The sequence below is a fragment of the Rhinatrema bivittatum genome, chromosome 1, assembly GCF_901001135.1.
Source record: "Rhinatrema bivittatum chromosome 1, aRhiBiv1.1, whole genome shotgun sequence".
Classification (NCBI taxonomy): Eukaryota; Metazoa; Chordata; class Amphibia; order Gymnophiona; family Rhinatrematidae; genus Rhinatrema; species Rhinatrema bivittatum.
In genome coordinates, this window is record NC_042615.1 from 210,139,441 (window position 1) to 210,163,795 (window position 24,355).

Consider the following 24,355-nt stretch of genomic DNA (forward strand, 5'->3'; position numbering starts at 1 on the left):
CCTAGGTATATTATTGATCCCGCCCAGATCCTTCTAGCCTCCACCATGACCAACCCTCCAGGAAAGATGGTTGTACCACATAAACTCTGAGAAAAAGTCTTAAAATGGTCCCACAACATCTGTGTCGCAAGTAACCTTGTATGAGCTTGCGATGCTCCAGCAGTACTACTGGTAGCCTCAAATGCACAGAGATGTCAGGGCCTATGTGGACTCCTGTCCCACCTGCACACAGCAGAAACCTCTGATGGGACAACCCTGGGGGCTGTTATAGCCATTGCCAGTCCCCAGGGAACCCTGGCCCCACCTGTCTACCAATTTTGTGGTAGACCTCCCACTCTCAAATGGCTGCACTATTATTTGAGTCGTAATTGACCGTTTCTCAAAGATGGCCCATTTCATTCTATTCCCCAGACTTCCCACAGCCCCGGATTTGGCCTGCCTGTTCACGCAACACATCTTTCACCTGCACGGTCTGCCCAAGCACAGTCTCCGATCATGGGGCCCAGTTCATGGCCAAATACTGGCGGTCTTTATGCAAAATGTTTAACAACTCCCTGGACTACATGAAAGCCTACCAGCCCCAAGCAAATGGCCAGTCAGAATGGACCAACTGCACTCTGAAAAGCTTCCTCAGCGCTTATACCAATGACCACCAAGATGACTAGGTTTATCTTCTCCCGTGGGCAGAGTTTCCCATTAACTTCCACATCAGCATGGCCACGAGGTCTTTGCCCTTCCAGGTTGTATATGGGAAGCAACCATTACTGCCACTGCCTATTCCGTTGACCATTCCTTCAACTGCAGCCCAACTGACAGCCCACGAGCTCCAAGAATTCTGGGTATACACCAAGAGATAGTGAATAAAGTGGACAAAAGGGCCAAGAAAACTACTGATGTGCACCAGAGACCTGCATCACAATTCAAGGCAGGGGATAAGGTCTGGCTCATCACTCGCCATATTTGGCTCTAGATGCCCTCTATTGGACTGGCTCCCCAGTACAATGGCCTATTCCACATCTTATGTCAGCTGGAACCTGTAACCTATCAGCTATGGCTGTCTTCCTCTCTCGGAATCCACTACGTGTTCCACATCTCCCTCCTAAAACCTTTAAAACTCTCGTGGCCCTCAGAAGATTCCCAGAACCTCAAGAAGTTTCCTCAGAGGAGGACATCACCTATCAGGTAAAAGAGGTTCTGAATGTCAGGTGACATGGCAAGAACTGGAAATACCTTATATCCTGGGAACGATATGGCCCCCTATCTCGAACATACTAGACAAGAATCTTCTGAAGGAGTTTCATGTCATGCACCCCCAGAAACCCAAACCCTCAGGGAGATGTTTTAGAGGAGGAGGTACTGTTGTGTTCAGCGGACTGCAGGTCTGTCCCATGGCCTGCAGCCCTTAGTGCCAAGCAGAGCCAGCTCTCCTCCCCTCGTTTATCTCTTTCTATAGGAACAGATGGGTAAACATGGGAACAGCAATAAGTGCATCTACTTTATGAACCACATCTAAAAATGAGGGACAGGAGGAAGGAAGGAAAAAAGTTGTAGATAGCTTATTAGAAACTAATAAGCTATTTGCTCTGTCTAAAACCTAGGGTTTTAGACAGAGCAAATAAATATTTTATATAACAAATAAGAATACAAAGCAAAAAAGGAGGACAATTTTAAGAGATGGCAATGATGTGCAATAGGAAAGTTAAGTGTAGAAAGACACTAGTGGAAATATCTGCATATATTTTATGTAATCTGCCAAGCACAATTTATCTAGTATAGCCAGGCTATAAAGTCTTTAAATAAATCTGATGATGGATCTAGAGGAGCTATAGAGGATGTGAATAGAACATGAATGTTATAAGCAACACACAGAAGACTGGAATGTGAGAAGACATTTTGGGAATAGGGCAGACACCCAGTGTGAGAAAATATGTATGAGTGGAGAGGTGGTAGAACTATATATAGGAAAAATAAATACTAGAAGAGGATCAAATGAGTGGGACATCTGTTCCAAAAAACCCATTTTAAAATTTGTTTCTATTCATTTAAATCATGGTTTTGGTATCTACCATAAGAAAATCACCACCATCATCCAACTGTGCGTGTGAAATATTTTCTCGGTGATGGAGTTCCACAAAGTTTTATATGAGTAAGTGGTGCCATTAGTGACTGCAGCCTATTCTTTGTTCAAGATTCTATGACTGAGACATTTGCAAAGATCTCAAATTGTTTTCGTGCATTTAAATGCTGGATATTTGAGAACAAATTTGTCCTTACCATGAATAAAACCAAAATGTTATATTTAGTTAGATTCCCTTCTGCGAGCCTTTTCCTTTTAGCTAATGACACATAGATTGCGATATCCACACAAGTTCGAAATTTGAGTTTTATTATGGATTCTTCCCTATCATTACTGCCTCAAGTACAGATTGTTGTGAAGAATTCTTTAAATTGTGGATGCTTCAGCAGTTAAAACCTTTCCTGTCTGAACCTGACTTAAGGATAGTGCTGCATTCATTGGTTCTCTCACCTTTATATTACTGTAATGCATTATACATTGGGCTTCCTCAGTCAACACTTCACAAATTGTGCAGAATGCAATTACTGGGACATAGATCTGTGAGCATATTGTATCACAGAAACTGCATTGGCTACCTATTACCTGAAGAACAACATTCAAACTATTGTTGCTGATGTTTAAAGCCATATAAGGTCTTGTTCCAAAATGTTTTACTTCTGTCCTAAACATTATCAATCTGTGTGTTCTTTGAGATCATCTTCACAGAATCTTGTAGTTGTTCCTTCAGTAAGATAGATTGGGTTCTCTGAGTCCCGAGAATGACCGTTTTGCATGGCTGGGCCGAATCTGTGGAATGCATTGCCAAATGAGCTTAGTGCAGAATCCTCACTTAAAAGATTTAGGAAGATGGTATAAGTGCTTTTATTTAAGCACCCCTTTTGAGGAAGTTTGCATATTAGGGTAATATATCAATGACAGCTCTAAGAAGTTTATATTTTGATTTATACTTGTTTTTTCACATTGTTTATTGATTGTTTTTATGGCCTTTGCATTTTGCTTTTATTTTGTCTGATTTAATATTGCTGTTATCTATGTACTCTTATGAATTGCCTAGAAATACTGATAGTGCAGGTTATAAGTTTTAGAAATAAGGTAATTTTCTGTTGGCTCTTCAGCTCTTGTAATTGTAGTAAAGTACAAAGCTTTTTTAGCTTAATTTTCATGTCACATTTGACTTACTGAAGTATCTGCAATGAAAATCGTTAAGACACCCCTTTTCAAAATCTCAAATATCACAGAGCTTAACTTCAGTAACAAATTCCAGAGAAAGGAATGTAAACTGGAAAAGGATTCCTTTCTTTTTTTAGCTTCAGTCAGCCTAACTCCCTTTACAGCAGGGATGTAACAGTACCACTGATAAGGAACATAGCAAGTTAGATGACTCCTCCAATACTGTGGGACTTTGATTATGCAAAGATTTAAAAACAAAAGATAAAATTATAAACTGAATTCTGAAAGAAATAGGCAACCAGTGTGGTGTATTCAAAGTGTGGGAAAACACGCTTGTGAAGTCTCAAGTTACACAGTATCTATGTAGCCATATCCTTTACTACTTGTTAATCTATATAGTATAAAAGATTTAAGAGCTGCATATAACAAATTACAATGCTCCAAATGATTTGTAATTAATGCATGGATCACTGGGTTTTGCCTTTTATGGATCTCCACTTCATAAAGGTCTTACCCTGAAAATGCCAAATGCTATACAGTTGATGTGATATGAGAGACAGTGTCTCTTATAGGTTTTTCTTTTTCTATTATGTAATTTCTCTTTCCAATGTGGTTATAAAATCTGAAAATTAAAAAAAAACAAAAAAACAAGTAGCAGCATGACCTCTTATGGAAGCTTTCCTATTAAACTCTATTATAGACCAGAAAGCATAAATATGCATAAGCATAATCACTGACTTGTATAATTTAGATTTTATAAAATGTCAAAGCATTCTTTGGTTTTATCATTTAACAGCATTGGTTAACAGTGCAAAAATCAACCTCTCCCCCCTCATTCATCTTTGAAATCCTTTACTATGACATCTATTCCTTCCCTTCTGCTCCCCACTTCACCCTAACTGGTCCCCTCCCCCCTCCAACTTTTTTTTCTGTCTTCTTGACCTCTTCCCATCTTCTTCCATGCTATAGATGCCACTACAACAGCATTATTAATACCTGGACGCTTCTTTAGCTTTATGTTCTTTACCTCTCTCTGCTGCATTTTAAATATTTGTCTGGTCCAATGTTTCTCAATCTGTTCCTTGAGTGTCCCACTAGCCAGCCAAGTTTTCAGAATATCTATAATACAGAATTGATGGCAGATAAGAAACTAATGGTCCATCCAATCTGCCCATGGTAGTAAGTGCCACATTGTGCAGGTACCCCCATGCAGTCTGTTAAGGGTAAGCTGCTGTTCTGTGGTTATTCCCATTCAGAAAAGTTACATCCAAAGTTAACATTGGTAATGAAGAAAAGGACTAGCCTATCTTAAGCCTTTAGTGATTCGCAATGTTTATCCCATGCCTTCCCCCAACCCATTTACCATTTTCATCCCTACCGGCTTGGAAGGGCATCCCAGGCATCCACTACCCTCTCTGAGAAGAAACATCCCCAATATTGGTTTAGAGTTTTCCCCACCCTCTGGAGTTTCATATTGTGACCACTAGTAGTACAGTGTCCCTTCCAATGGAAAAAGGTTTGAAGTTTGTGCATTATTAATACCTTTCAGGTATTTAAAAAAGCCTGAATCAGATCCCCTCTACACCAGCTCCCCTCCAGGGCACACATATTCATAGATCCACTATCCACTCCCCATAGGTCCTCTGAAATAGACCCCACACTATTTTGTACACCATTCTATAGACCACCGCTATCCTGTTTCCACTCTTCTTGAGCATTGAAAACAGCACTTCACGCGAGAACCTGCACAAAGGCCCTACCAGCCCTCCTATGTAGCTCATCATCCCTTCAGCTCCTGCTACTAGTGATGGGCATTTGTTTAAAATGAAGTGCAAAAGGTGACAAACTAATTTGTTTCATTCTGGGGCCCCAAACCGAATCAGGACACCCCAAATGAAACTAACTTTATTCATTCATTTTGTTTTAAACTAATGCATCGGGTCTATGTCTAGGCCCGGAACTGGGGCCTCGCCTAGGGCATAGGACAAGGCCCATAGCAAGGGCCACGGCCTAGGCCACAGCATGGCACCAGGGTCTCAGCAGAGGCACGGACCAATACTGGGTCCCCCAGTTGAGACCCCTGAATATAAAAAAAAAATGCAGAACACAGAGATCCTCACCAAATACTGAATAAAGAGACCATATAGAATAATAAACAGAAACATACAAAAAGTGAACTGGAAACTGCAACAAGCCAGACTGTGTGCGCTATGGAAAGAAAAGCTATGGAAAAACAGAAACATCACCATCTTTCATAAAACATCAAACAACAAAATCAAGAAATATAAATAACAGTAAAACCCTACTAATAAAAATTGAAATATATAAAAACCTGATTAATAGAATATGCAATAATTAAAAATTCATATGAAACTTTTCCAAAAGCTAATAAAATATTTCAAAACAGCTGAAACAAACACCAAATAATTAAAACTAATGAAAAAATCTCCTGCTGTCCATACCTGGGAAATTCTTATTTCCAGATGTCCTGAGATAGTCATGGATTAGCAGGGAGAGTGAAGAGGGTTATTACATACATGGTCAACCACACACACACTAATTTGCTCTCTCTTACATGCTAAATACCACCCTCTCACTCGTTTGCTTTCTCTAGCATGCTCACGCACACACACACACACGCTTGTTCACTCTCACCTGCTCAGTCACACGCAGGCTCACCTCTCACATGTACGATCATACACACATGCTTTGTCATATGCTCAGTCATACATACACATGCTAACTTGCTTAATCATATACACACGCTCATATGCTCTCTCACATGCTCAGTTATACACTGGCTTAAATACTCTCACATGCACAATCACACACACACACACTTTATTTTCTCCTCTGAAAGCAAAGGGGTAGCAGCAGCAGCCTCCTCCTTCAGACCCTAGGGTCCACCAGACTTCCTCTTTCTTCTAGCCTCCAGGTTTGCTGCTCCTACTTTCGACAGTGGGGAGGGGGGCCAGAGCATGAGCAGGGAGGTCAATGCTTTTTGGGCCATAATGCTCCTCTGTAGGGCAAGGAAGGAAGGATGATTCCCAATGCCGCAACCCATCCTGGAGGCCAGGTCCCGATGCCTGGCCCTGGGCCTAGGCCAGACCAGACACCACAACCTGACCCCGAGACCAGGTCCCAACACTGGGGGCCTTGGCCTAGGCCAGGGCCCACAGGCAGGCTTGATGCCATGACCTGACCTGAAGGCCAGGTCCTGATGGCAGGGCTTCGGCCAGGACCCAGGGTCAATGATGTGACCCGACCTGAAGGCCTGGTAACAAAGCCGGTGCCTCAGCCCAGACCCAAGCCCATTGCTGCAATCTGAGTCTGAGGACAGGTCCAGATACCTGAGCCTTGGCCTAGGCTAGAGCCTGAGCTCAAGCCCGATGCTGTGACCTTGGCCCGGACCCAGGCCCAACACCCATCACTCGACCCCTGAGCCTCGGCCAGAGCCTAGACCTGACACCATGACCCAAACCAGGAGGCCAGGTCCCAATGCCAGGGCCTTGGCTGTGACCAGACCCCAAAGCCAGATCTCAACGCCGGGACCTAGACCCGGACCCAAGCCAAATGCCAGAACCTTGGCCAGGAGGCCAGATCCTAATGCCTGGGCCTTGGCCCAGGTTGAGTCCAGGCCTTGGAGCCCCTCTTCAGTTCTCATCTTTCTTTGGCACTTGAAAGCCAAATGACGCTATCCGCTGGGGTTGTGCTGGCATTAACTCAGGTTGAGTGAGCCATGGACCTTAACCTAGTCACTTGGCTGGAGCAAGGTGAGGTTGGTGCCATTTTGGAAAAATGACACAGAATCGATGGTAAGTTAAGGGGATCTCTGGAGGGGTGTTAGGGTGGGGGGTGGTTTGGGGGCAAGGCTGCTCTGCTCCATCAGGGGGCTGGAGTGGATGATTGGAGGGTGGTTTTGACTGTTGGAAGGTCAAGGGGGCAGAGGTAGGGAAAATTGCTCCATCAAAGGGGCCAGAGGATGGGGACTGCTCCATTGGGGCACGTGGGGCTTTGACTATGTCGCCACTGCCACCACCACATGCATAATTTATACTTCTTTTTTTTTTTTTTTTAATTATTCTTTTTTTGGGAGAGTCAGCACCACCTCAACCAGTGGCCCCAGGTTGAAACAGAGGTCAGCAATGATCCCCGCTCAACCTCTCCATTTGGCCACATTTTTTTCCCCTGCCACTTTAAATGTGTGGCAGGAGCCTCAGGATCCGCGTTAGGGTAATGGGCCTCCTGCTATACATCTAATGCTTTCCAGGGAGGTGTTATTTTTATCGTGGCTCACTAACTTCTCAGTTAGCCACGATAAAATATTTGCATCAAATTTCCTAGTAATGACCTTCTTTGCATACTTTTGCATTATTCATGCATAAAAATCGCATGCAAAGGTAGTCATTGTAATAGGGGAGGGTATCTGGGTCAGGACATGCAAAAAAAAAACAAAAAACCCGCATATATTGCACTATATAAATGATATAGCATGCATTAGAGCCTTAACACAGCTTGATGAATGATCGCTAAATTGTAAGCCCTCTGGGGATAAGGAAATATCTTTCAGTACCTGAATATAATCCACTTTGAAGTACCAAATAGCAGAATATAAAACAAACAACCCCTCTGCAATGTCACTCATGAAGGTATTGAATGGAACCAGTCCCAAAACTGATCTTTGAGGTACTCCACTCAACACTATAAAGAATGTGCATTAGGTACTTTTGCCTACATTGCAGTACATGCGAATATACAGTATGTCATGCATATTCATCGTAGATATCCTGAAAACCAGACTGGTAAGGGGGACTGGGCTGAGAATCGCTAGACTATTCTACTTCTCAGCATCTACCACACTTAGTCTCAGGAATACCATGCTCTCATTTATCCTCCTCTCACCCCAAAAACATTTCTTTAGTATTTTCTTTGCCCCCATTTTCTCTGTTATTATCCTCCTAGTCTCCTAGACTAAGCACCTGCTGTTTCCCACTGTCAGACAGGATATGGGCTACGTGGACTTTTAGTGTGACTCACTTTGGAAATTCTGATGTTCTTAGACCTGATACTTCAGTTACACAAGACTTTTCCCTCTCCTTCACCCTGTTTCTGCTCCCTTACCTTTTCTTGTCACTTTGCCCTGTACAACACAATCAAAATCCATTCATCCATTTACTTTCTCTACAGTTCAAACTCAAATCCATGCCCTGATCAGCCCCCTGCCTTGATTACTGAATTTCTCTTCTCCTTTTTGACCTCCCCATCCATCATACTGACTCTATTCATTATATTAAAAGAAAAAAAAATTACTCCTGCTGTGGGAATGTTGTGTCACTGCACAACTACATAGTGCAGAAAAGGCACAGAATTATCCTTGCTCATAGAATTTTACATTTCTACACAGAATTGGACCTTTTAATGTTAGATCTATTTCCTGGAACATCAGAGCACCAGAAGCAGAGGCTAGGACAGCAGCAGCATTAATGGCCCATGCAGGCCTAGAGGGAGCTGGTAGCATTAGCCATGTGGACTAAAAGGCAGTAGGTGCAGCTTCAGCCAACGGGGGGATAAGTGAAGGGATAGCCAATAAGACTGCATCAATGGCAACTTTAGAGGTGAGATCCGTTTGGGGGTGGGGGGAAGGGAAAGAGTGGCAAGGTTGAGCAGGGTTAGTAGGAAGTAATGACCTTTCCCCCCCCCTCTTAAGGGGGGGGGGATGTCTTAAGGGGGGGCCCTTCCCCCCCCTCTTAAGGCACTTCCTCCTCGCCCTTCCTTTGCCCGCCCGCGTTCTGCAAATTTACAAAATTGTGCATTGTGTCCAATGTAATTAATCTTATCCCAATTGTAACTACTGTATATAGCTCCTTCTGTAAATAAGTTCCTCCTATTTCTTATTTTGACGGTTGTTCTTTACTCTCTCTCACGCTACCTATCTTTCCCTCTCTTCTCCTGTCTCCCTTACCCCCCTCCTTTTTTCTGGCCTGCTCCCATCCCCTGCCCCCTGTTTATTGTATTTTCCTCCTTTAATTGAGTTACTTGTAAACTGGCGTGATGTGCCATACGAACGTCGGTATATTAAAAGTTGTTAAATAAATAAATAAATAATGAGATTAAGCTGTGGTGGGAGAAAATGCTGGGGTCAAACTGGAGAGAGTATGAGACTGAACTGGAGAAGGAAAGCTGTGAGGTCAAAGCTATGGAGAATGGTGAGTCAGGCTGGTTGAAAAAGGGGAGAAAGTGGTTAAGTTGAGCTAGAGGGAGAGAGTGATGGGGGTCAAGTCTGAGGGGTGAGTCTGAGGGGTGAGTCTAAGGGGTGAGTCTAAGGGGTGAGTCTAAGGGGTGAGTCTAAGGGGTGAGTCTAAGGGGTGAGTCTGTGCTTGGGGGTAGTCTGAGTGATGAGATCAAACAAAGGATGAAAATGGTGAAGCCAAGTTAGGGGAGACAATGAGATCAAGCTGGAGGGCAGATTGATGAGGTTGAGCAGGAAAGAGTGGTAGGGGGAAAGGGGGACTGGGTAGAGAGGAGAGAGTGGTGAGAGAAAGAGGGAGAAGAGTAGTGGAGACAAGCTGGAAGTGAGGGTGTGGTCCACTGCAATATGAAGAACTATTAGAGAATTCCTGGGGGAAATCTGTGCTAAGATTTGTTTTAAAATTCTCCATCTTTGTGTAATAAGTCCACATTCTTTATTAGTTTAAGAATAGAAATTCTTCATAAAGGTATTCAACTGATATTAATCACCTCTGAGATGCACCGATAAACCATTTCTCTTATGTATCCATTTTTCTTACTAAGACTGTAAACTTTTGGGGAACTCACCGTTCCTCAGGGAATTCTGCACACATTTAGAAATTTTGCAAACTTTGGGGGCTCATTGATTAAGCCATTGTATTTTCCTCCTCCCATCTCACCCTGAGAGAAAAATACCACCTGAGACAAAGCTGCAGTAATTGGCCCTGCCATTTTATGATTCCAGTGGTAATTTCCCTCACAGTTAATTACTGTAGGAAAAAAAATACTATGGTAATAAATGTCCCCAAACATGTGATGGCGGCCCCAAGACTGTGGGGCAGCCATTACTTGATGGGGCCGATTACACTATGTAAGCCCAGCCCTGAAAGTACTCAAAAACCCTGGGGTCTCCATAGACAGCATGCCCCCCCCCCACCCCCCTGGAGGTGGCCCATTGTCAAAATATTAAAACGAAAAAAAAATAGTTTTATAATCTGCGATGGGCCCAACCCCTCAACCTCTCCCTTTCATCACTTAAATCCAGCCCCCAGAGCCCATGATCTCCATCACTCACAAAAAGTATCCTGGTGGTCCAGTGGGAGTTCAGAGTATCCCCTAGGCTCTGGGCCTGATGGCCGCCATTTTTCAAAATGGCACCAGCTGGTCCTATGCCCCGTCATATGATGGGGCCAAGGCAGGTTGGCACCATTTTCAGACATGGCTGCCGTTGATCCTGGAATCGAGAGGATGCTCCGTGCCCCCACTGGACCACCAGCATTATTTTTGTAGGAGAGGGTTTGGGGGCAGGGCCTGATGCTTTCAGGAGTTGGTGGTGGGGGGGGGGGGGATTGCTCAGAGCTTTTGCCTCTTTAGGACAGGGCTCCAGGAGCATCAGGATGTGCATTAATGTCCCAATGCACAAGCATTGTATCCAACTTCAGGGAAAATAATGTGGAATGCAATTTTTTCGACAAGCCATATTATTTGATTTTCATTTACGTTATTTAAATATGCTCAGTGCTGAAGCTGAAATAATGTTAGATTTTTTTTTTTAAGTACCTCAGGTTATCTCTGCATTAAGCCATTTACCATCCAAAATACAATGTTTATCATGGGGCAAACGGCCTAACGCAGCTTACATGTTTAAAAATAAACACAATATGACTGAGTAATAACTTCTAATGCAATAACGACTAAACATTTTCATATTTTGAGCAGAATTTCCCCATCATAAGGCCGGGCCCCTCCACCCTCCAGATTTCCCCAAATGCTCCTTTCCCACATGCTTGATACTTGGCTTTTCTCTCCCTTAGCTCTGACCCTCTTTAGCTTGATTCTCTCCCCAGGTATGATCTTTCCCTCCCTCTCCCCCCCCCCCCAGCTTTTTGCACCCCTTCCCAATTCTTTCTCCCACTCTCCCCAGCTTTCTCTTTCTCTGCCCCACCAGACTCAACCCCCCCCCCCCCCCGATACATCTCTCTCTCTCCTCCTACCAGGGCCAGAGCATGAGTATTTGGCGCCATAGATGAACCTTTTATTATGCACCCTTCACCCCCCAACTTACCTATTGGCAGCAACTCCAGCACAGGCTCCCTTCTTTGGCAATATTGGTTTCCCCCTCTGGGCCTCTTGCTGGCAGGATTTTGCTGTCCACAAAATGTTGGCGCTCTAGGCGACCACCTAGTTTACCTAATGGAAGCACCAGCCCTGCCTCCTACCCTCCAGCTATGCACCCCCAGCTTTCTCAGTCTGCCCCCACACTGGCTTGACCTACTCCCCTGCAATCTTGCTGCTTCCCCCAGACCACAAGCTTCAATCCCCTCAGTTCTCTTGCGCTCCTCATCCCCCAGAATTCCCCTAGGAGTATTATCTGAATGGCCTGCATTAATCTGTAGCTGCAGCCATGTATTCATATTACACTTGTCAAGTACTGCTTATGTTATCAGTGCTACAACAAAACTGATTTTAAAATCAAGCTAGCAAAAAACAAAACAAAAAACAGCAAATTCCTGGATATTTACTCTGAATTTAATATTCCTTTGGACTGGAAGACTGCCTGGACATGTTACATAGAAACTGAAAGCGAGGGTACATACCTTCGTTTTCTCTTGCTGAAATTCTATTTGGATCTGAGTCAGCTTAGCACGGAGCTCTTCATTAGCCGCCTGGAAAGCTTCTATCTCCACATCGGGCTTTTCACCCCGCCCTCTGTTTTTCTTCGACATGCTTCTCTTGAAAATGACTCCCTGCTCCGCACTGAACCAGCAGGTAACGTTCCCCCTTTGTGTGTCATGAACAAATCAGTTATTTTTCCGGTCACTCTTGGCCTTAATGAAACTGTTTGCCATCACTTGCTTTCATGTCCTAAAGAAATGAGAAGAGAGACAGCCAGATCTGTAAGACGTTCTGAGATTTGAGATAAATCTTCAATAAACTTGGATTTCATGTATTTCCATATTATGTTTCTAAGGAGCAGCATTTTAATAGTCAAACTGGCATCTCACCATGCTTGCAAACCTCAATAAGTTGTGATTTCATTTATGATTCTTATTGAAATTTGCATAATGCCAAATGCTTCAATTTATTGCATTCAGTTTTTGTTATAATTCATTTTGAGCTTTCTCTGGAGAAGCAAGAAATAAATTGGAATAAATACAAAAAATAAAAAAGCAAATGACAAACCACAACTAAATTAAAGGGAAGGTGTAAGGCAAGTTTCAAATGCTGGGAAGCCTAAAAAAAAAAAAAAAAAAGAGTGCCAGGAGACGACTGAGGGGTAATCACAGAGAATACAAGACTGAAAATGGAGAACAGCCCAAAATATTTTCAAATACGCAGATTGTTGGTGAATAGGTGGATACCAAGTAGAAGTTTGGTTGGCGGAGTAGGGATATGGAAGTGAAACAGCCAGAGCAAGAAGAAAAGTTTCAGAGGAAGGGGGAAAATGAGTGGCCAAAATAATACCATGGATGATACTCCATTAATAAAAACAAAATGACCACATATCTAAAATGAGAAACAGAAATTACAAGGGATTCCCAGAATGACAAGATGGAGAAATTTAAACAAAAATCTATGACCCACCCACCAACCCCTACCTTTCACACACAAAAGGGTTTACCTGCAGCAACATGCAGTTGAGGCAGATACACTATTATCAGCAACAGATGATATTTCATGCCGCTGCAAACTACACTGTCCCAAATGCAGTAATGGACAGCAGCATGGTAGATTGTATTCAACAGCCAATCATAGAATTCTCTAAAGTACACCCTCCAATCACTAAGTGATATTTCTTGTTGATATTATGGCAATATAACACCACAAAGTAGCAAACTACAGTTGTTCTGCAGCATACAATAATATGATTTAGCACTGAATCACTTAACGTCTGATAGACAAATAACAGTTTTGATAAAAACAGAGGAAAAAGTAGCTTACAAATGAATACATTTATATCCTGAAAGAAGCTATTGGTATAAAAATAAAAAGAGCACTTCAGCAGTTCCATCAGCTTCCATTTTCAAAGGGACAGAGCAGAAATCATTTACATATAACATTTCTTAATTACAGTGATTCAAAATCTCTACAAGGTAGTGACCTGCACAATTATTCTGCCAAAAAATATCCCTTTTGAAAATATACAGGGTTGGGCCCTCTCTTATGTTTATTTAATTTTTTTCTCTTTTTTCTTCTCCAACAAAGCAAACACCACTTGCTTAAGCTGTTTCTTTTCAACTTTTTATTTTTGAACTATAATCTGAATTATTTTGCACCTCATAATAGTCTTAGCAGCTTTGAATCCTGTTTACCACTGCCCTCCACTCTACAAAGATGTCATAAAATAGAAGCCTATATCAAATAAACTACACTATCTTCTATGTGCATCAGTCCTGAGGTAAAGTGGGAAAAGATTACTGAAACAAGAAATTGTTCCTCCTGCCATCAAATGTAGAAATACTCATATTAGATAGATGCTATAATAATGACCATTATAATAGGCATCAATTTATACAATCACATTTAGTACTCAGCCTTATTTAATCATGGGTCATATTGTAACCACAGCTCACATTTCTTTATTCAAATGTCTTTTTATATATTTTTTTTTTTTGCATCTAAAATTCAAAGTCCAATGCAGGTCCGTGTTTCGAACTACAATAGTTCTTCAAGGGACAACCATACTGCGTGCGTTTGGGTCAACGTTTTTTAAAAAATACCGGCAGAAATTAATATTACTATTATTGACATCATGGAGTGTTTGGGGTGGGAGGGTGGGGAAAATACAGGGGTTGGAGCACAAATGTTTGTTCCAATTTGAATTTGACCTTGTATTCTTGCTGAGTAATGTACATGCTATGTGTTACAGTTGGAGGTCACACTGTAGTTTCAATAAAAATATTTCAAACAAAAAAAGATACCGGCACACACAGTATGGTTGTCCCTTGAAGAAGAACTATCGTAGTTTGAAACGTGGATCTGCATTGGATTTGGACTAAGTGTAGTTTTTCCATGAGAGGTCTTGAACGAGTAGATGTCAATCGGTTACTTACAATTTTGGATAATAGAAGGACTAGGGGGCATTCTATGAAGTTAGCAAGTAGCACATTTAAGACTAATCGGAGAAAATTCTTTCACTCAACACACAATTAATCTCTGGAATTTGTTGCCAGAGGATGTGGTTAGTGCAGTTAGTGTAGCTGGGTTCAAAAAAGGTTTGGATAAGTTCTTGGAGAAGAAGTCCATTAACTGCTATTAATCAAGTTTACAGGGAATAGCCACGGCTATTAATTGCATCAGTAGCATGGGATCTTCTTAGTGTTTGGGTAATTGCCAGGTGTTTGTGGCCTGGTTTGGCCTCTGTTGGAAACAGGATGCTGGGCTTGATGGACCTGTTGTGACTGTCGCTGCCTGATGTCTCCACTCCACCCACCTTACCTCTTTTGCGACTCCCTCTTTGGTTGATGGAAGTTTGGTTGCTGCGGCGTCATCTTGCCGACCTCCTCCGGCATTCCCGGACCGGCTAGACGCTGCCTTCTGCCATGTTCTCCTGAAGCCTAGGGGTGCGCGCGTGGCATGGCCCTGACTCAAGTACCAGCTGTGGCGCGAACCTCAGGGGTGTCCCCCTGAGATGACGTCATCCTCACCGGATACTTAAGGTCTTCGTTTTTGCTAGCTATTCGAGTTAGCAAGGGATTCCTCCAGGTATCGCTGCGGATGGGATTCGCTCTCTGCATACCTTGCTACTCCGCCTCCTTGGACTTTACCAGGGGTACCCACTCTTCGGGGTCCTCGCTCTCTCTCTTGCTTTTCAGGTCTCAATCTGGAACTGGTACTTGCTCCTCGAGGGCCCACGTTCCCGGACCTGCTACCGAATACTACTTCTGCCAGGAAATCACTGCTGCCTACAACACCAGTGAGTTACCATCTCTCTCTCAGAGCTTTCCCTGGAACCAGGTACTTGCTCCTCGAGGGCCTACTTCATTCCAGCCTCTGGGCTGCCTCAAGAGATTATTGTATGAGTGTTACCATTCAGGTTCTGTTCCTGAACTCTGCATACTCTGCCTACTCACTATATTCAGTTTCTCTACAGCTCAGCCATCCTGGGATCACTGTTCCAGTGCCTGAGGGACTACAGCCCAGCCGAGCTCTTCCAGCTCACTACTGCCACCTCTGGTGGTTCACTATACAGTTTAATAAAAGATCTAGTGTGTGTCTGTCTCCCAACTCTGAGCCTGACTGGTGGCCCCTCTCGGGATCTTCCCCCGGGGGCGTGGTCATCTGCCACCAGCCCAAGGATCCACCCACAATTATCACAAATAATAACAGGACCCTTGGTCTGACCCAGCATGGAAATTTCTTATGTTCTTATGCTAAATCCCATGATGTCTGAAGTTTTGAAAAAATTTCAAGAACTTGTCTTTTTTTTCTTTTGTGGCTTTATCTTGCAATAAGAGAAGTAATTGTGAAGAAGAATGATATGGGTTTAAGAATTTTAGATGCAAAAAAATATATATATAAAAAGAAGACATTTGAAAAAAGAAATATGAACTATGGTTACAATATGACCTATGATTATAGATAAGGCTGAGTACTAAATGTGATTGCATAAATCGATGATGCCTATTATGATGGTCATTATTTTAGCATCTATCTAATATATGAGTATTTCTAAATTTGAGGGCAGGAGGAACAATTTCTTGTTTCCAAAAAATTTTAGAATATTAGCCTGCCATAGTCTCAGTATTCTATTCAGTCTCATTTACTTTACCAACCATGAGAGACACTCATCTCAGCAGTTCATACTGCACACTTCAATGTATGGAAAAGTTTAGGCACCCTGGTCAAATATTTTGTTTCAATGAATCTCTATGTGAACAGAAACTGACACAACCTCTATGTACATGGTACAAAGCCAGAACATCTTTCTCCAATTTTTAATACAAAATTACTAGTTTTTAACAAAATGAACATAAAACAGTGAATATGGCAGGTACAAAAGTTTATATACCTGTTGCGTGTGCCGGCTGCGGCACACACAACAGGCCCTTTTACCCCCGTTTGCCTGCTCCAGCGCCTGGTTCTCCTCTCACGGCTGTGGGCCACCGCCTCTGACCCCGGGCTGCTCCTCAAGGCTCCAGGTTCGTGGGGAGATGCCGCTGTCTCGCGCTGTGCTTCTCCCTAGGCGCGCACGCATCAGCTCACTCTTTAAAGGGGCCGCGGCGGGAATCAAACCCGCGGCCCCGGATGATAATGTCACTAGCTCCCGGTAGTTAAAGCCGGGCCCAGCCAGTGCTTCCTTTCCTTGGCAAAAGGTATCCACGCTAGTCGTGTCTCTAGCTGCTGTTCCTGCGTCTCCTCCGTGTTCCTGGATCCTGAGTTCCTGATTCGTCTATGTTCCTGTTCCCTGGTACCCGTTCCTGCTCCTGTGTTCCGTGGGCAGCCAGTGCTTCCTTGCCTTGGCAACAGGTATCCACGCTAGTCGTGTCTCTAGCTGCTGTTCCTGCATCTCCTCCATGTTCCTGGTTCCTGAGTCCCTGATTAGTCTACGTTCCTGTTCCTGTTACCTGTTCCTGTGTTCCGCGTCTTCCCAACCTGTTACTGTGACTCCTGGCTTTGACCACTGCTTCGTCTGACCACACTACTGCTTGTCTCCTGGCTTTGACCACTGCTTCATCTGACTACACTCCTGCCCATCTCCTGGCTTTGACCTTTGCCTTGCCTGACCATTCTCCTGCTGACTTCTGGTTTTGACCTACGCTTGCCTTGCCACTTTTTCTTAACCTGCCGCCTGCCCTGACTTCAGCCTGCTCTATGACGCTCCTCTTAAATCCATTCTGGACTTGGCCTTTCAGGCTTCGGCCTGTTCTTACTCTGGCATCCTCTGTCTGCCTCCTGTTCTCATAGGCACCCGAGTCTCCGGGACTCCGCCTTGTCTGGATCAGACCACCTACTTCTACTACCACTGCTGGCCTCTGGCTGACCTCCTCCTCGTCCCTGAGAAGACCATGGATGGAGGCACACCTAAGTCCAGCTGGCCCCGGTCCCAAGGGCTCAACCTGCGGGGAACGAGGGCTGGTATTGGCGAATCTCCAGCTGGCCTCCATCAGTCAGCCAGCTCAATCTGCTGATGGTGGGGACCCGTAGGCCTGCCCTGAGGGTAGCGTCAACCCCACCTCGGCCCAAGGGTCCACCACCAGCACAACAATATACTTTTCCAGTTGATTCAAAATGTACAAATAAAAAAGAGGAAACGAAGTAAAATGTATTCATTAGATTTAAAATAAAATGGTGAACATAACTAAAACCTTGGATTTAGGACTAATAGTAGCCTTTCACATCTTTCCTCAGAATACCAATGAGATACTCTCAATACTTCTAACAACCAACGCCAATGTATCTAGAAAGACCGAGGAGACTGGAAAATGGCACCAAAAGTGGTATGAATAGCCTACGACTCCATAAAGGGGCAAGGGGTACCAGCATTGGAAGGATTCCTCCAAATCACTGTAAGAGGAGCAAAGAAGCAGAAAAAGTGGAAAGAAAACCGCTAAGCTCTAAAAGTGGGCACCAAAAGTGCCATGAACACTTGATGGCATCTCAAGTGGCATACTGCCGCTGAAAGTGGCATTAGCATCCTAAGGCAGTATGAAAGAGCAACAAAGCAGAAAAGGTGGCAGTGAAACCTCCAAGGCAGGCACTGATAAAGGAACCAAGCAGCATAAAGAGTGGCTTCAAGGCTCCAAATCACCATGGGAAGTGCAAAGCAGCTCCCCCCCTCCCCCAAGACTGGCAAGGTGTTAGCTCTGGGGTGCAACAGCAAGGCACAGTAGCAAAGGAAACTCCAAGGTTTAAGGTCTGGGCATAAAAGCAAAGCTGAGTGGCACAAAGAACCCCAAGGGGTAGGGTGGAATTTAGATTTTATCGTAGAATGGGTTTGCCAAATGCAAAGTTTATTATCACACTTAGGCCTGGATTCTCTAAGGTCGCAGACCGTAGAGAATTCAGCAGTGCGGGGGGGGGGGGTGGTCCTGCGATAACCAGCAGCGATCACACCTCCGCAGTGCGATCGCTGCCGGTTTTCGTGCCAAATAACTACACCATAAAAGGTGTAGTTATTTGGCGTGAAACTGGCGGCGATAAGGAATCTTACCTTTCACCACCAGCGATGTGTCCACAGCGACGGCCCCGGTGCCACCCCGACTCCTCCTCGACTCCGCACCGAGCTATCACACGCGAAAGAAGTCCCTTTTCGCATGCGATAGCGTAAGAGAATGACCGTATATCACATTGGTTTCTCTAATGATTGAGGGCTGCTTTATCAAGAGACCATTTTCCACATCATTGGGCTGCCCTCAGCCTGTTACTTGTCCTGATTTTATGGTTTTGCATGAAATCTCTGGCACTTCTCAGTGTTATCACATTCAGGACAGTGAAATGGTTATGCTTGAGCATATTTTCTCCAGTGCTATTATTTTCTCCTTCAGAATGAGGGCTTTTTTGGGCAAAAAATCTTCCCATATACTTGTAACTGAATGCTGTCAAATTAGCACTGCCTCATTTTTTATTTTGCATGAATTTGGTCTTACTATTTTAACATTTTATAGCATTCAGTTCATTAAATTGTTTCCCTTCAGCAACTGTTGAAGAAAATTCCCCAGTTTTATCAAGCATAGATCAGGGTGGGAGAACCAGGCTGAGATTGTTGGAGGAAAGGAAGAAGCATAGAACAAGCAATAGGCTCTGGTAATGGAATTTTTTTTTTTTTACTTTTCAAATCTGCCATTCTAGCCTCCAGAGATAGGACTCATTCTGAAAGCCAGGAGCTCTTTGCACCAGGTGCACACATACAATCTCTCACTGCAGGTAAAAAATCATACATGTGACACTCAATGCAAAAGACTGGAAAGTCCCCCCTTTTGCTGATAGACTGCTGCCTTCATCTTAATTTTGTTGAGTTCCTAGTTAAGGTTAGGTTACTAACGGGAGTTGGAATTAGAGTGCTTTAAAGGTGTATTTACTAATTTATCTGTAGTGACCTACAAAGGGATGATTGAACTCTCAATAAGGGCTGGTGCAATAGTATGATTTAGATAAGAACCTGATTGATTTTTAATGAGAAAGTGTCTCTTCCCTAAAAATCAAGGGTTGAGCGAGGGGTAGGTGGGAGGGAAAGACACTAGAATTAACTCCCTCTGACTTGCTTATTATTTCAGAAACTCACAAACTATAATGAATATATCCCACTATTAAACCTCTCTCCAAACTTTTTAAAGAAAGTTTCTGAATTTCTGAAACCATTCTTATCAATCCTCTTCAACCGCCATTAAGTTGATCTTTACTCAAAGGATTGAGAGGTTTGATATTCATGTGCCTAATGGCGCGCGTTTCCGGTCCTCTTCTACTGCAAAGGGTGCGGGGCCTCTGGAAGCTGGGGCTATGGAGCTTTAAGCCTGGATTGCTCGCGCTGACCTCTGGTGTCTTCTTCCCAGGGGACACGGAGCAGTATGCAGACATGCCTTTCAGTTCTCTTCCACTGTTTCCTCAGACAAGGGACAACAAAGTAGAAGGTCTAAAGCACATTTTACTTTGTTCTCCCCCCCCCCCCCCCAAGCTGGCCAAAAGTCCTTGGGGGTCCAACGGGGGTGCCGGAGCGACCTCCTGCACTCCGGCCATCCGATGCCAGTACTCAAAATGGTGCCGATAGCCTTTGCCCATACTATGTCACAGGGGCTACCGGTGCCATTGGTCAGCCCCTGTCACATGGTAGGTGCACAAGATGGCGCCGATGGCCATGTGACAGGGGCTGACCAATGGCACCGGTAGCCCCTGTGACAAAGGCTATCGGTGCCATGATGAAACCGGCACTGAGGGTGTGAGTGCAGGGGATGGCTCCCGGACCCCTCGCTGGACTACCAGGGAGTTTTGGTAAGTCTTAGGGGGGTTCAGGAGGGTGGGGGGTTTGTTTAAATTTTTATTTAGGTGGCCGTATAATTCGGCAAAGATTTGTGTATTAGTGGGGAATTGCGATACATTTCGCTTCCCCACGAATACTACGAATAATGCAATATACGTTGCGGATCGCCAATACGGCAAAAACGAATGCACACCCCTATTGTACAATGTGCCCATGTCACAGATGTTAATGGGGTTCTGTCTGAGTCTTTTACTCTTTGTAGAGGCACGAGTCAGGGTTGCCTGCTGTCGCCCCTGTTAGTATTATCTTTAGAGCCATTGGCTATCCAACTTTGCACTTTGCAATCCTTTAAGGATATTCCTTTTTGACAAGCTGGAGTGCAGCTGGGATTATTTGCAGATCTACTTTTTTTTGGGTAATCCCAGGGTCTCTTTGAAGGACATTTTGACATTTGAAACATTTAGGGCTTTTGCAGGGTTATGAAACAATAATAAGAAATCTGAAGCCTTTTCCTTAGATAAATCTTTATTGCTGTTGGGAGGGATCTTTCCCACTTCTCTGGGCTAAAGACTAGCTACGCTATTTGGGGATCCACCTAATGCACTCTTTTTCTGATATAAATATGATATAATATACTTTTGGGGTTATACTTGAGAAGGTGAAGGATCATTTGAACAGGTGGCATGCCTTACCTTTTTCGCTCATGGGGGGATGCACCCTTGTTAAAATGGTGATTCTCCCCAAATTATTGTATTGTCTCCAGATGTTCCCTCTTTGGGTTAAGGAAAAAGATATCCAGGCATTTAGATCTGCGATCAGCTCCTTTATATGGAACCATAAGAGAACACGCATTAAATGACCCCTCTGTTTATCCAATCATAGGGTGTGGGCTGGCATTACCTGACCTATGTGTATACAGTGTTTCCTGTCTTCTTTGTTACGTGCAGAATTGAATTTATAGGAACAAAACATTTGATGTAGACAATTTAATGGGGGACTGGACCTTCCCTTATGAGCCTTGTAATTTGCTGCATATTAAAGTGCTTTTGCCCCCAATATTTTGGCTGACAGCAGTGTGAAAGGCATGGATGTGGTGGAGGAATTGCATTAATCGTAGTCCTTTTATATTCCCTTTTTTGACACTAGTGGGCAATAGTGATTTCCCACTGGGCTTAGATGTAGGGTTTTCAAAATTTGGAGGAATAGGGGCCTACATAGGGTGGACCAATGGGTGAATTCAGATTTGCTTTGCTTGCATTCCTTTCAACAACTGCAAGAAACATGGGATTGTCGAACTCTCAATGTTTACCTATCTCCAAGGATGGGATTATTGTTTAAAACTAAGCAAGAGGGATTTGTCGGTACTCTCTGGTAGATGATGATGATAGCTTCTTAGAACTGACCCACAGATTTAATAAAATTGCTGTCTGGTCGTTGCACCTTAAGTCTAGATTACCTTCCACTATCTATTGTATCTGGCTGAGCAATGGAGCATGGAAATAGGGCTGGAGTTGTCAGCTTAGACATTACAGATGGCCTTTACTTCCTTGTATAAGCATATTGCTGCAGCTAACCTGCATGAAATTCAGTTTAAAATTTTACACAGAGTGCACCTTACCAGGGCCCTTGGAAGAACAATGCACCTCTGGGATTCAAACAATTTTCTGATGTGCAACACACAGAGGGGTATGTTTTGCCATGGGTTCACTGACTGCAGCAAGTTGCAAAGTTATAGGAAGCAAATTTGTGTTTTATTGGCCCATACTCTGGGCTGTCAGATTTCCTGGAGTGGTCTTTTGATTTATTTGCATTTCTTGGAGAAGGGTGTCAGTTTGCCTCAAGGGGGGAAAAAATGTCTTGCTCTATCCATTTTATTGGCTAAAAAGTAGTGCTATTACAGTGGAACAGTGATGGATTACCTTCACTTCGGGACTGGAAAGAATTGATTCATACAGCGCGGATGGAGCTCCTGAGGAAGAATGCCATTCGACATCCACCCCTCCCTCCCAAGCAGATGTTTATTGCAAGTGGGCTCCTTTAAAATGTGGGACTTGGTTTTGAAACACCTGCAGTAAGGTGCATTGATTTTTATCTGTTTTGGGTTCCGTCTCTCCCTGAGGTTGAGGCTCATTTTTTCTGATAATTTGTATGAGTCGATGGATGAGTGGTTGTGAGTGTGTGGGGTTGATTGTGATGAAAGTAAAAGGGGGGGGGGGATGAATTGTGTATTTGTTACTTGCTTTCACAACATAAAAAAAAATTGGCCACAAAATTGTATACTGTTTGAATGTTTCATTTTCTGTGGTTATTTGCATTAATGCATTTGGATTTTTTCTTTGTTCTCAATCCATGCACCCCTAAGTGCAGGGTAGATGTAATACTTTTTTGTGGTTTAATAAACGGATATCTAAAAAAAATAATAATAATAAAAAGACACCATTCTCCTGTGTGTTTTTAGATGCAGAGACAGTGTAAAGCTTAGTACTGAGGATGGGAAGAAGGGCTTGAAATGCAAAGAAGCAGGGAATTGTTCATCCCCACACTTAGGAGCCTGGACCTCAGAGAGTAAAATTATTTAGTGGGAGGAAAAGAGTTTCATAGTCACTGGTGGTGCAAAAAGGGTCTGTGTTTTTTGTCTCTTTGCATGAGTAATAGAAAATCTGATAAGGCTAAGATCTCAGGACAAAAGTTATAATTTTCAGAAGAAAAAACAAAGTTAATAATATGGTCTCCAAATGTGTTGGGAATGTAACTGCCTGACAAAGATTAAGACCACTCATACTAGATAAATTAATTTCCATTCCTGAAGATGTGGCATCAAAATGTAAGTTAATATCACCCAATATAAGAACTTGGGCACTTCAGAAATAATCCCAGCTAATTCTAGAAGGGAATTGAATCATCCCAAGGAGCTTGATAGATTACTATAAACCATAAATTGTTCCTCCCTAAGAGTTTGAGCACCAAGTATTCCAACCAAGGGGCTAATTTAGCTTCCTAGATTTCAAGCCTTCATGAGTTGTGATATAAAAGAATGACTCTACCCCCTCACTTTAAATGTCTAGACTTAAAATGTCTAGACTTATGACAAAAAAGAAACCCTTCTGATACAATTAGGGAAGCGTGATTGTCTTTCCCCTACTTAGGTTACTGTAATACATAAATACAATTTTAAAATTAAATTCCCTAAGATGGTCATGGATAAAATGTGCTTTTGATGCAGTGGAGCTCCCACTAACCAACACACTAGACAACATAAAGGTAAAATATTCAATTGAGATACCAGCTAAAGGAGTTGATCATTATCATTTATCACAGGTAAGCAACAGTGACTGTTCAAATTGCATTACAAGTCACTGTCTTCATCTTTTCCTAGGTCTGTGAAGATCTTATTTTAACTCTAAAAATAATCAGGTGGAATCAGAAAGTGCACATCATACGTTTGCACCCATGCAGGATCCAGGTGGCTGACCCTCCACTATTAAATATGCAACTACACAACTGCTTTGACAAGGCTCTCATACTGAAAAAAAAGCCCACTCTTGCAGAAAAATCAACTAGCAGGGCTTTTTTTTCTTTTTCAAGACTTTTCCTTGGCACTGATGTGCAGATGTTTATTTCTGTTTTGGGCCTTCTTCTCCTCCCCCCCTTTTTTTTTTTTTCCTCCAGAGGAGTTTTATCTGCTCAGACTGGGAAAACTCCTTTCAAAATGGAATTTAGCCATTGGTTGCTCAGCTGTGATTGACTAGTGCTCCGGGGAGCCCATTATAAGAGTTTTTGCTTTCCAAAATAGAGAGATTTCACAGTCTGCCACATACTATAGAGTAGCAAGTACAGATTAATTGAATACATGAATAGGGATAAAACACATTATCCTGACCAGCTTTGAGCAATTTGAACACTTTTACTGCTAGTTTTGCCAAGCCGCAGGAAACCTCGCTCTGACTTTTCTTTCCTTTTGT

General features: G+C 43.2%; 1 protein-coding gene across 17 annotated transcripts in view; it reads right to left on the minus strand.

Annotated features, from left to right (window-relative positions):
• The window catches only part of JAKMIP1 (janus kinase and microtubule interacting protein 1), a 558,919-nt gene that overhangs the window by 304,342 nt on the left and 230,222 nt on the right, over positions 1-24,355 (minus strand). For 15 of the 17 annotated variants that reach the window (XM_029591329.1, XM_029591303.1, XM_029591311.1 and 12 more), the window contains one exon: positions 12,073-12,340. In XM_029591329.1, the coding sequence (XP_029447189.1) occupies positions 12,073-12,201 (129 nt within the window). In that variant the 5' untranslated portion in view covers positions 12,202-12,340. Of the gene's footprint in view, positions 1-3,761; positions 3,870-4,274; positions 4,367-12,072; positions 12,341-24,355 lie in introns of those variants that run through there. The other 2 variants (XM_029591375.1, XM_029591381.1) reach the window with 2 other exon arrangements.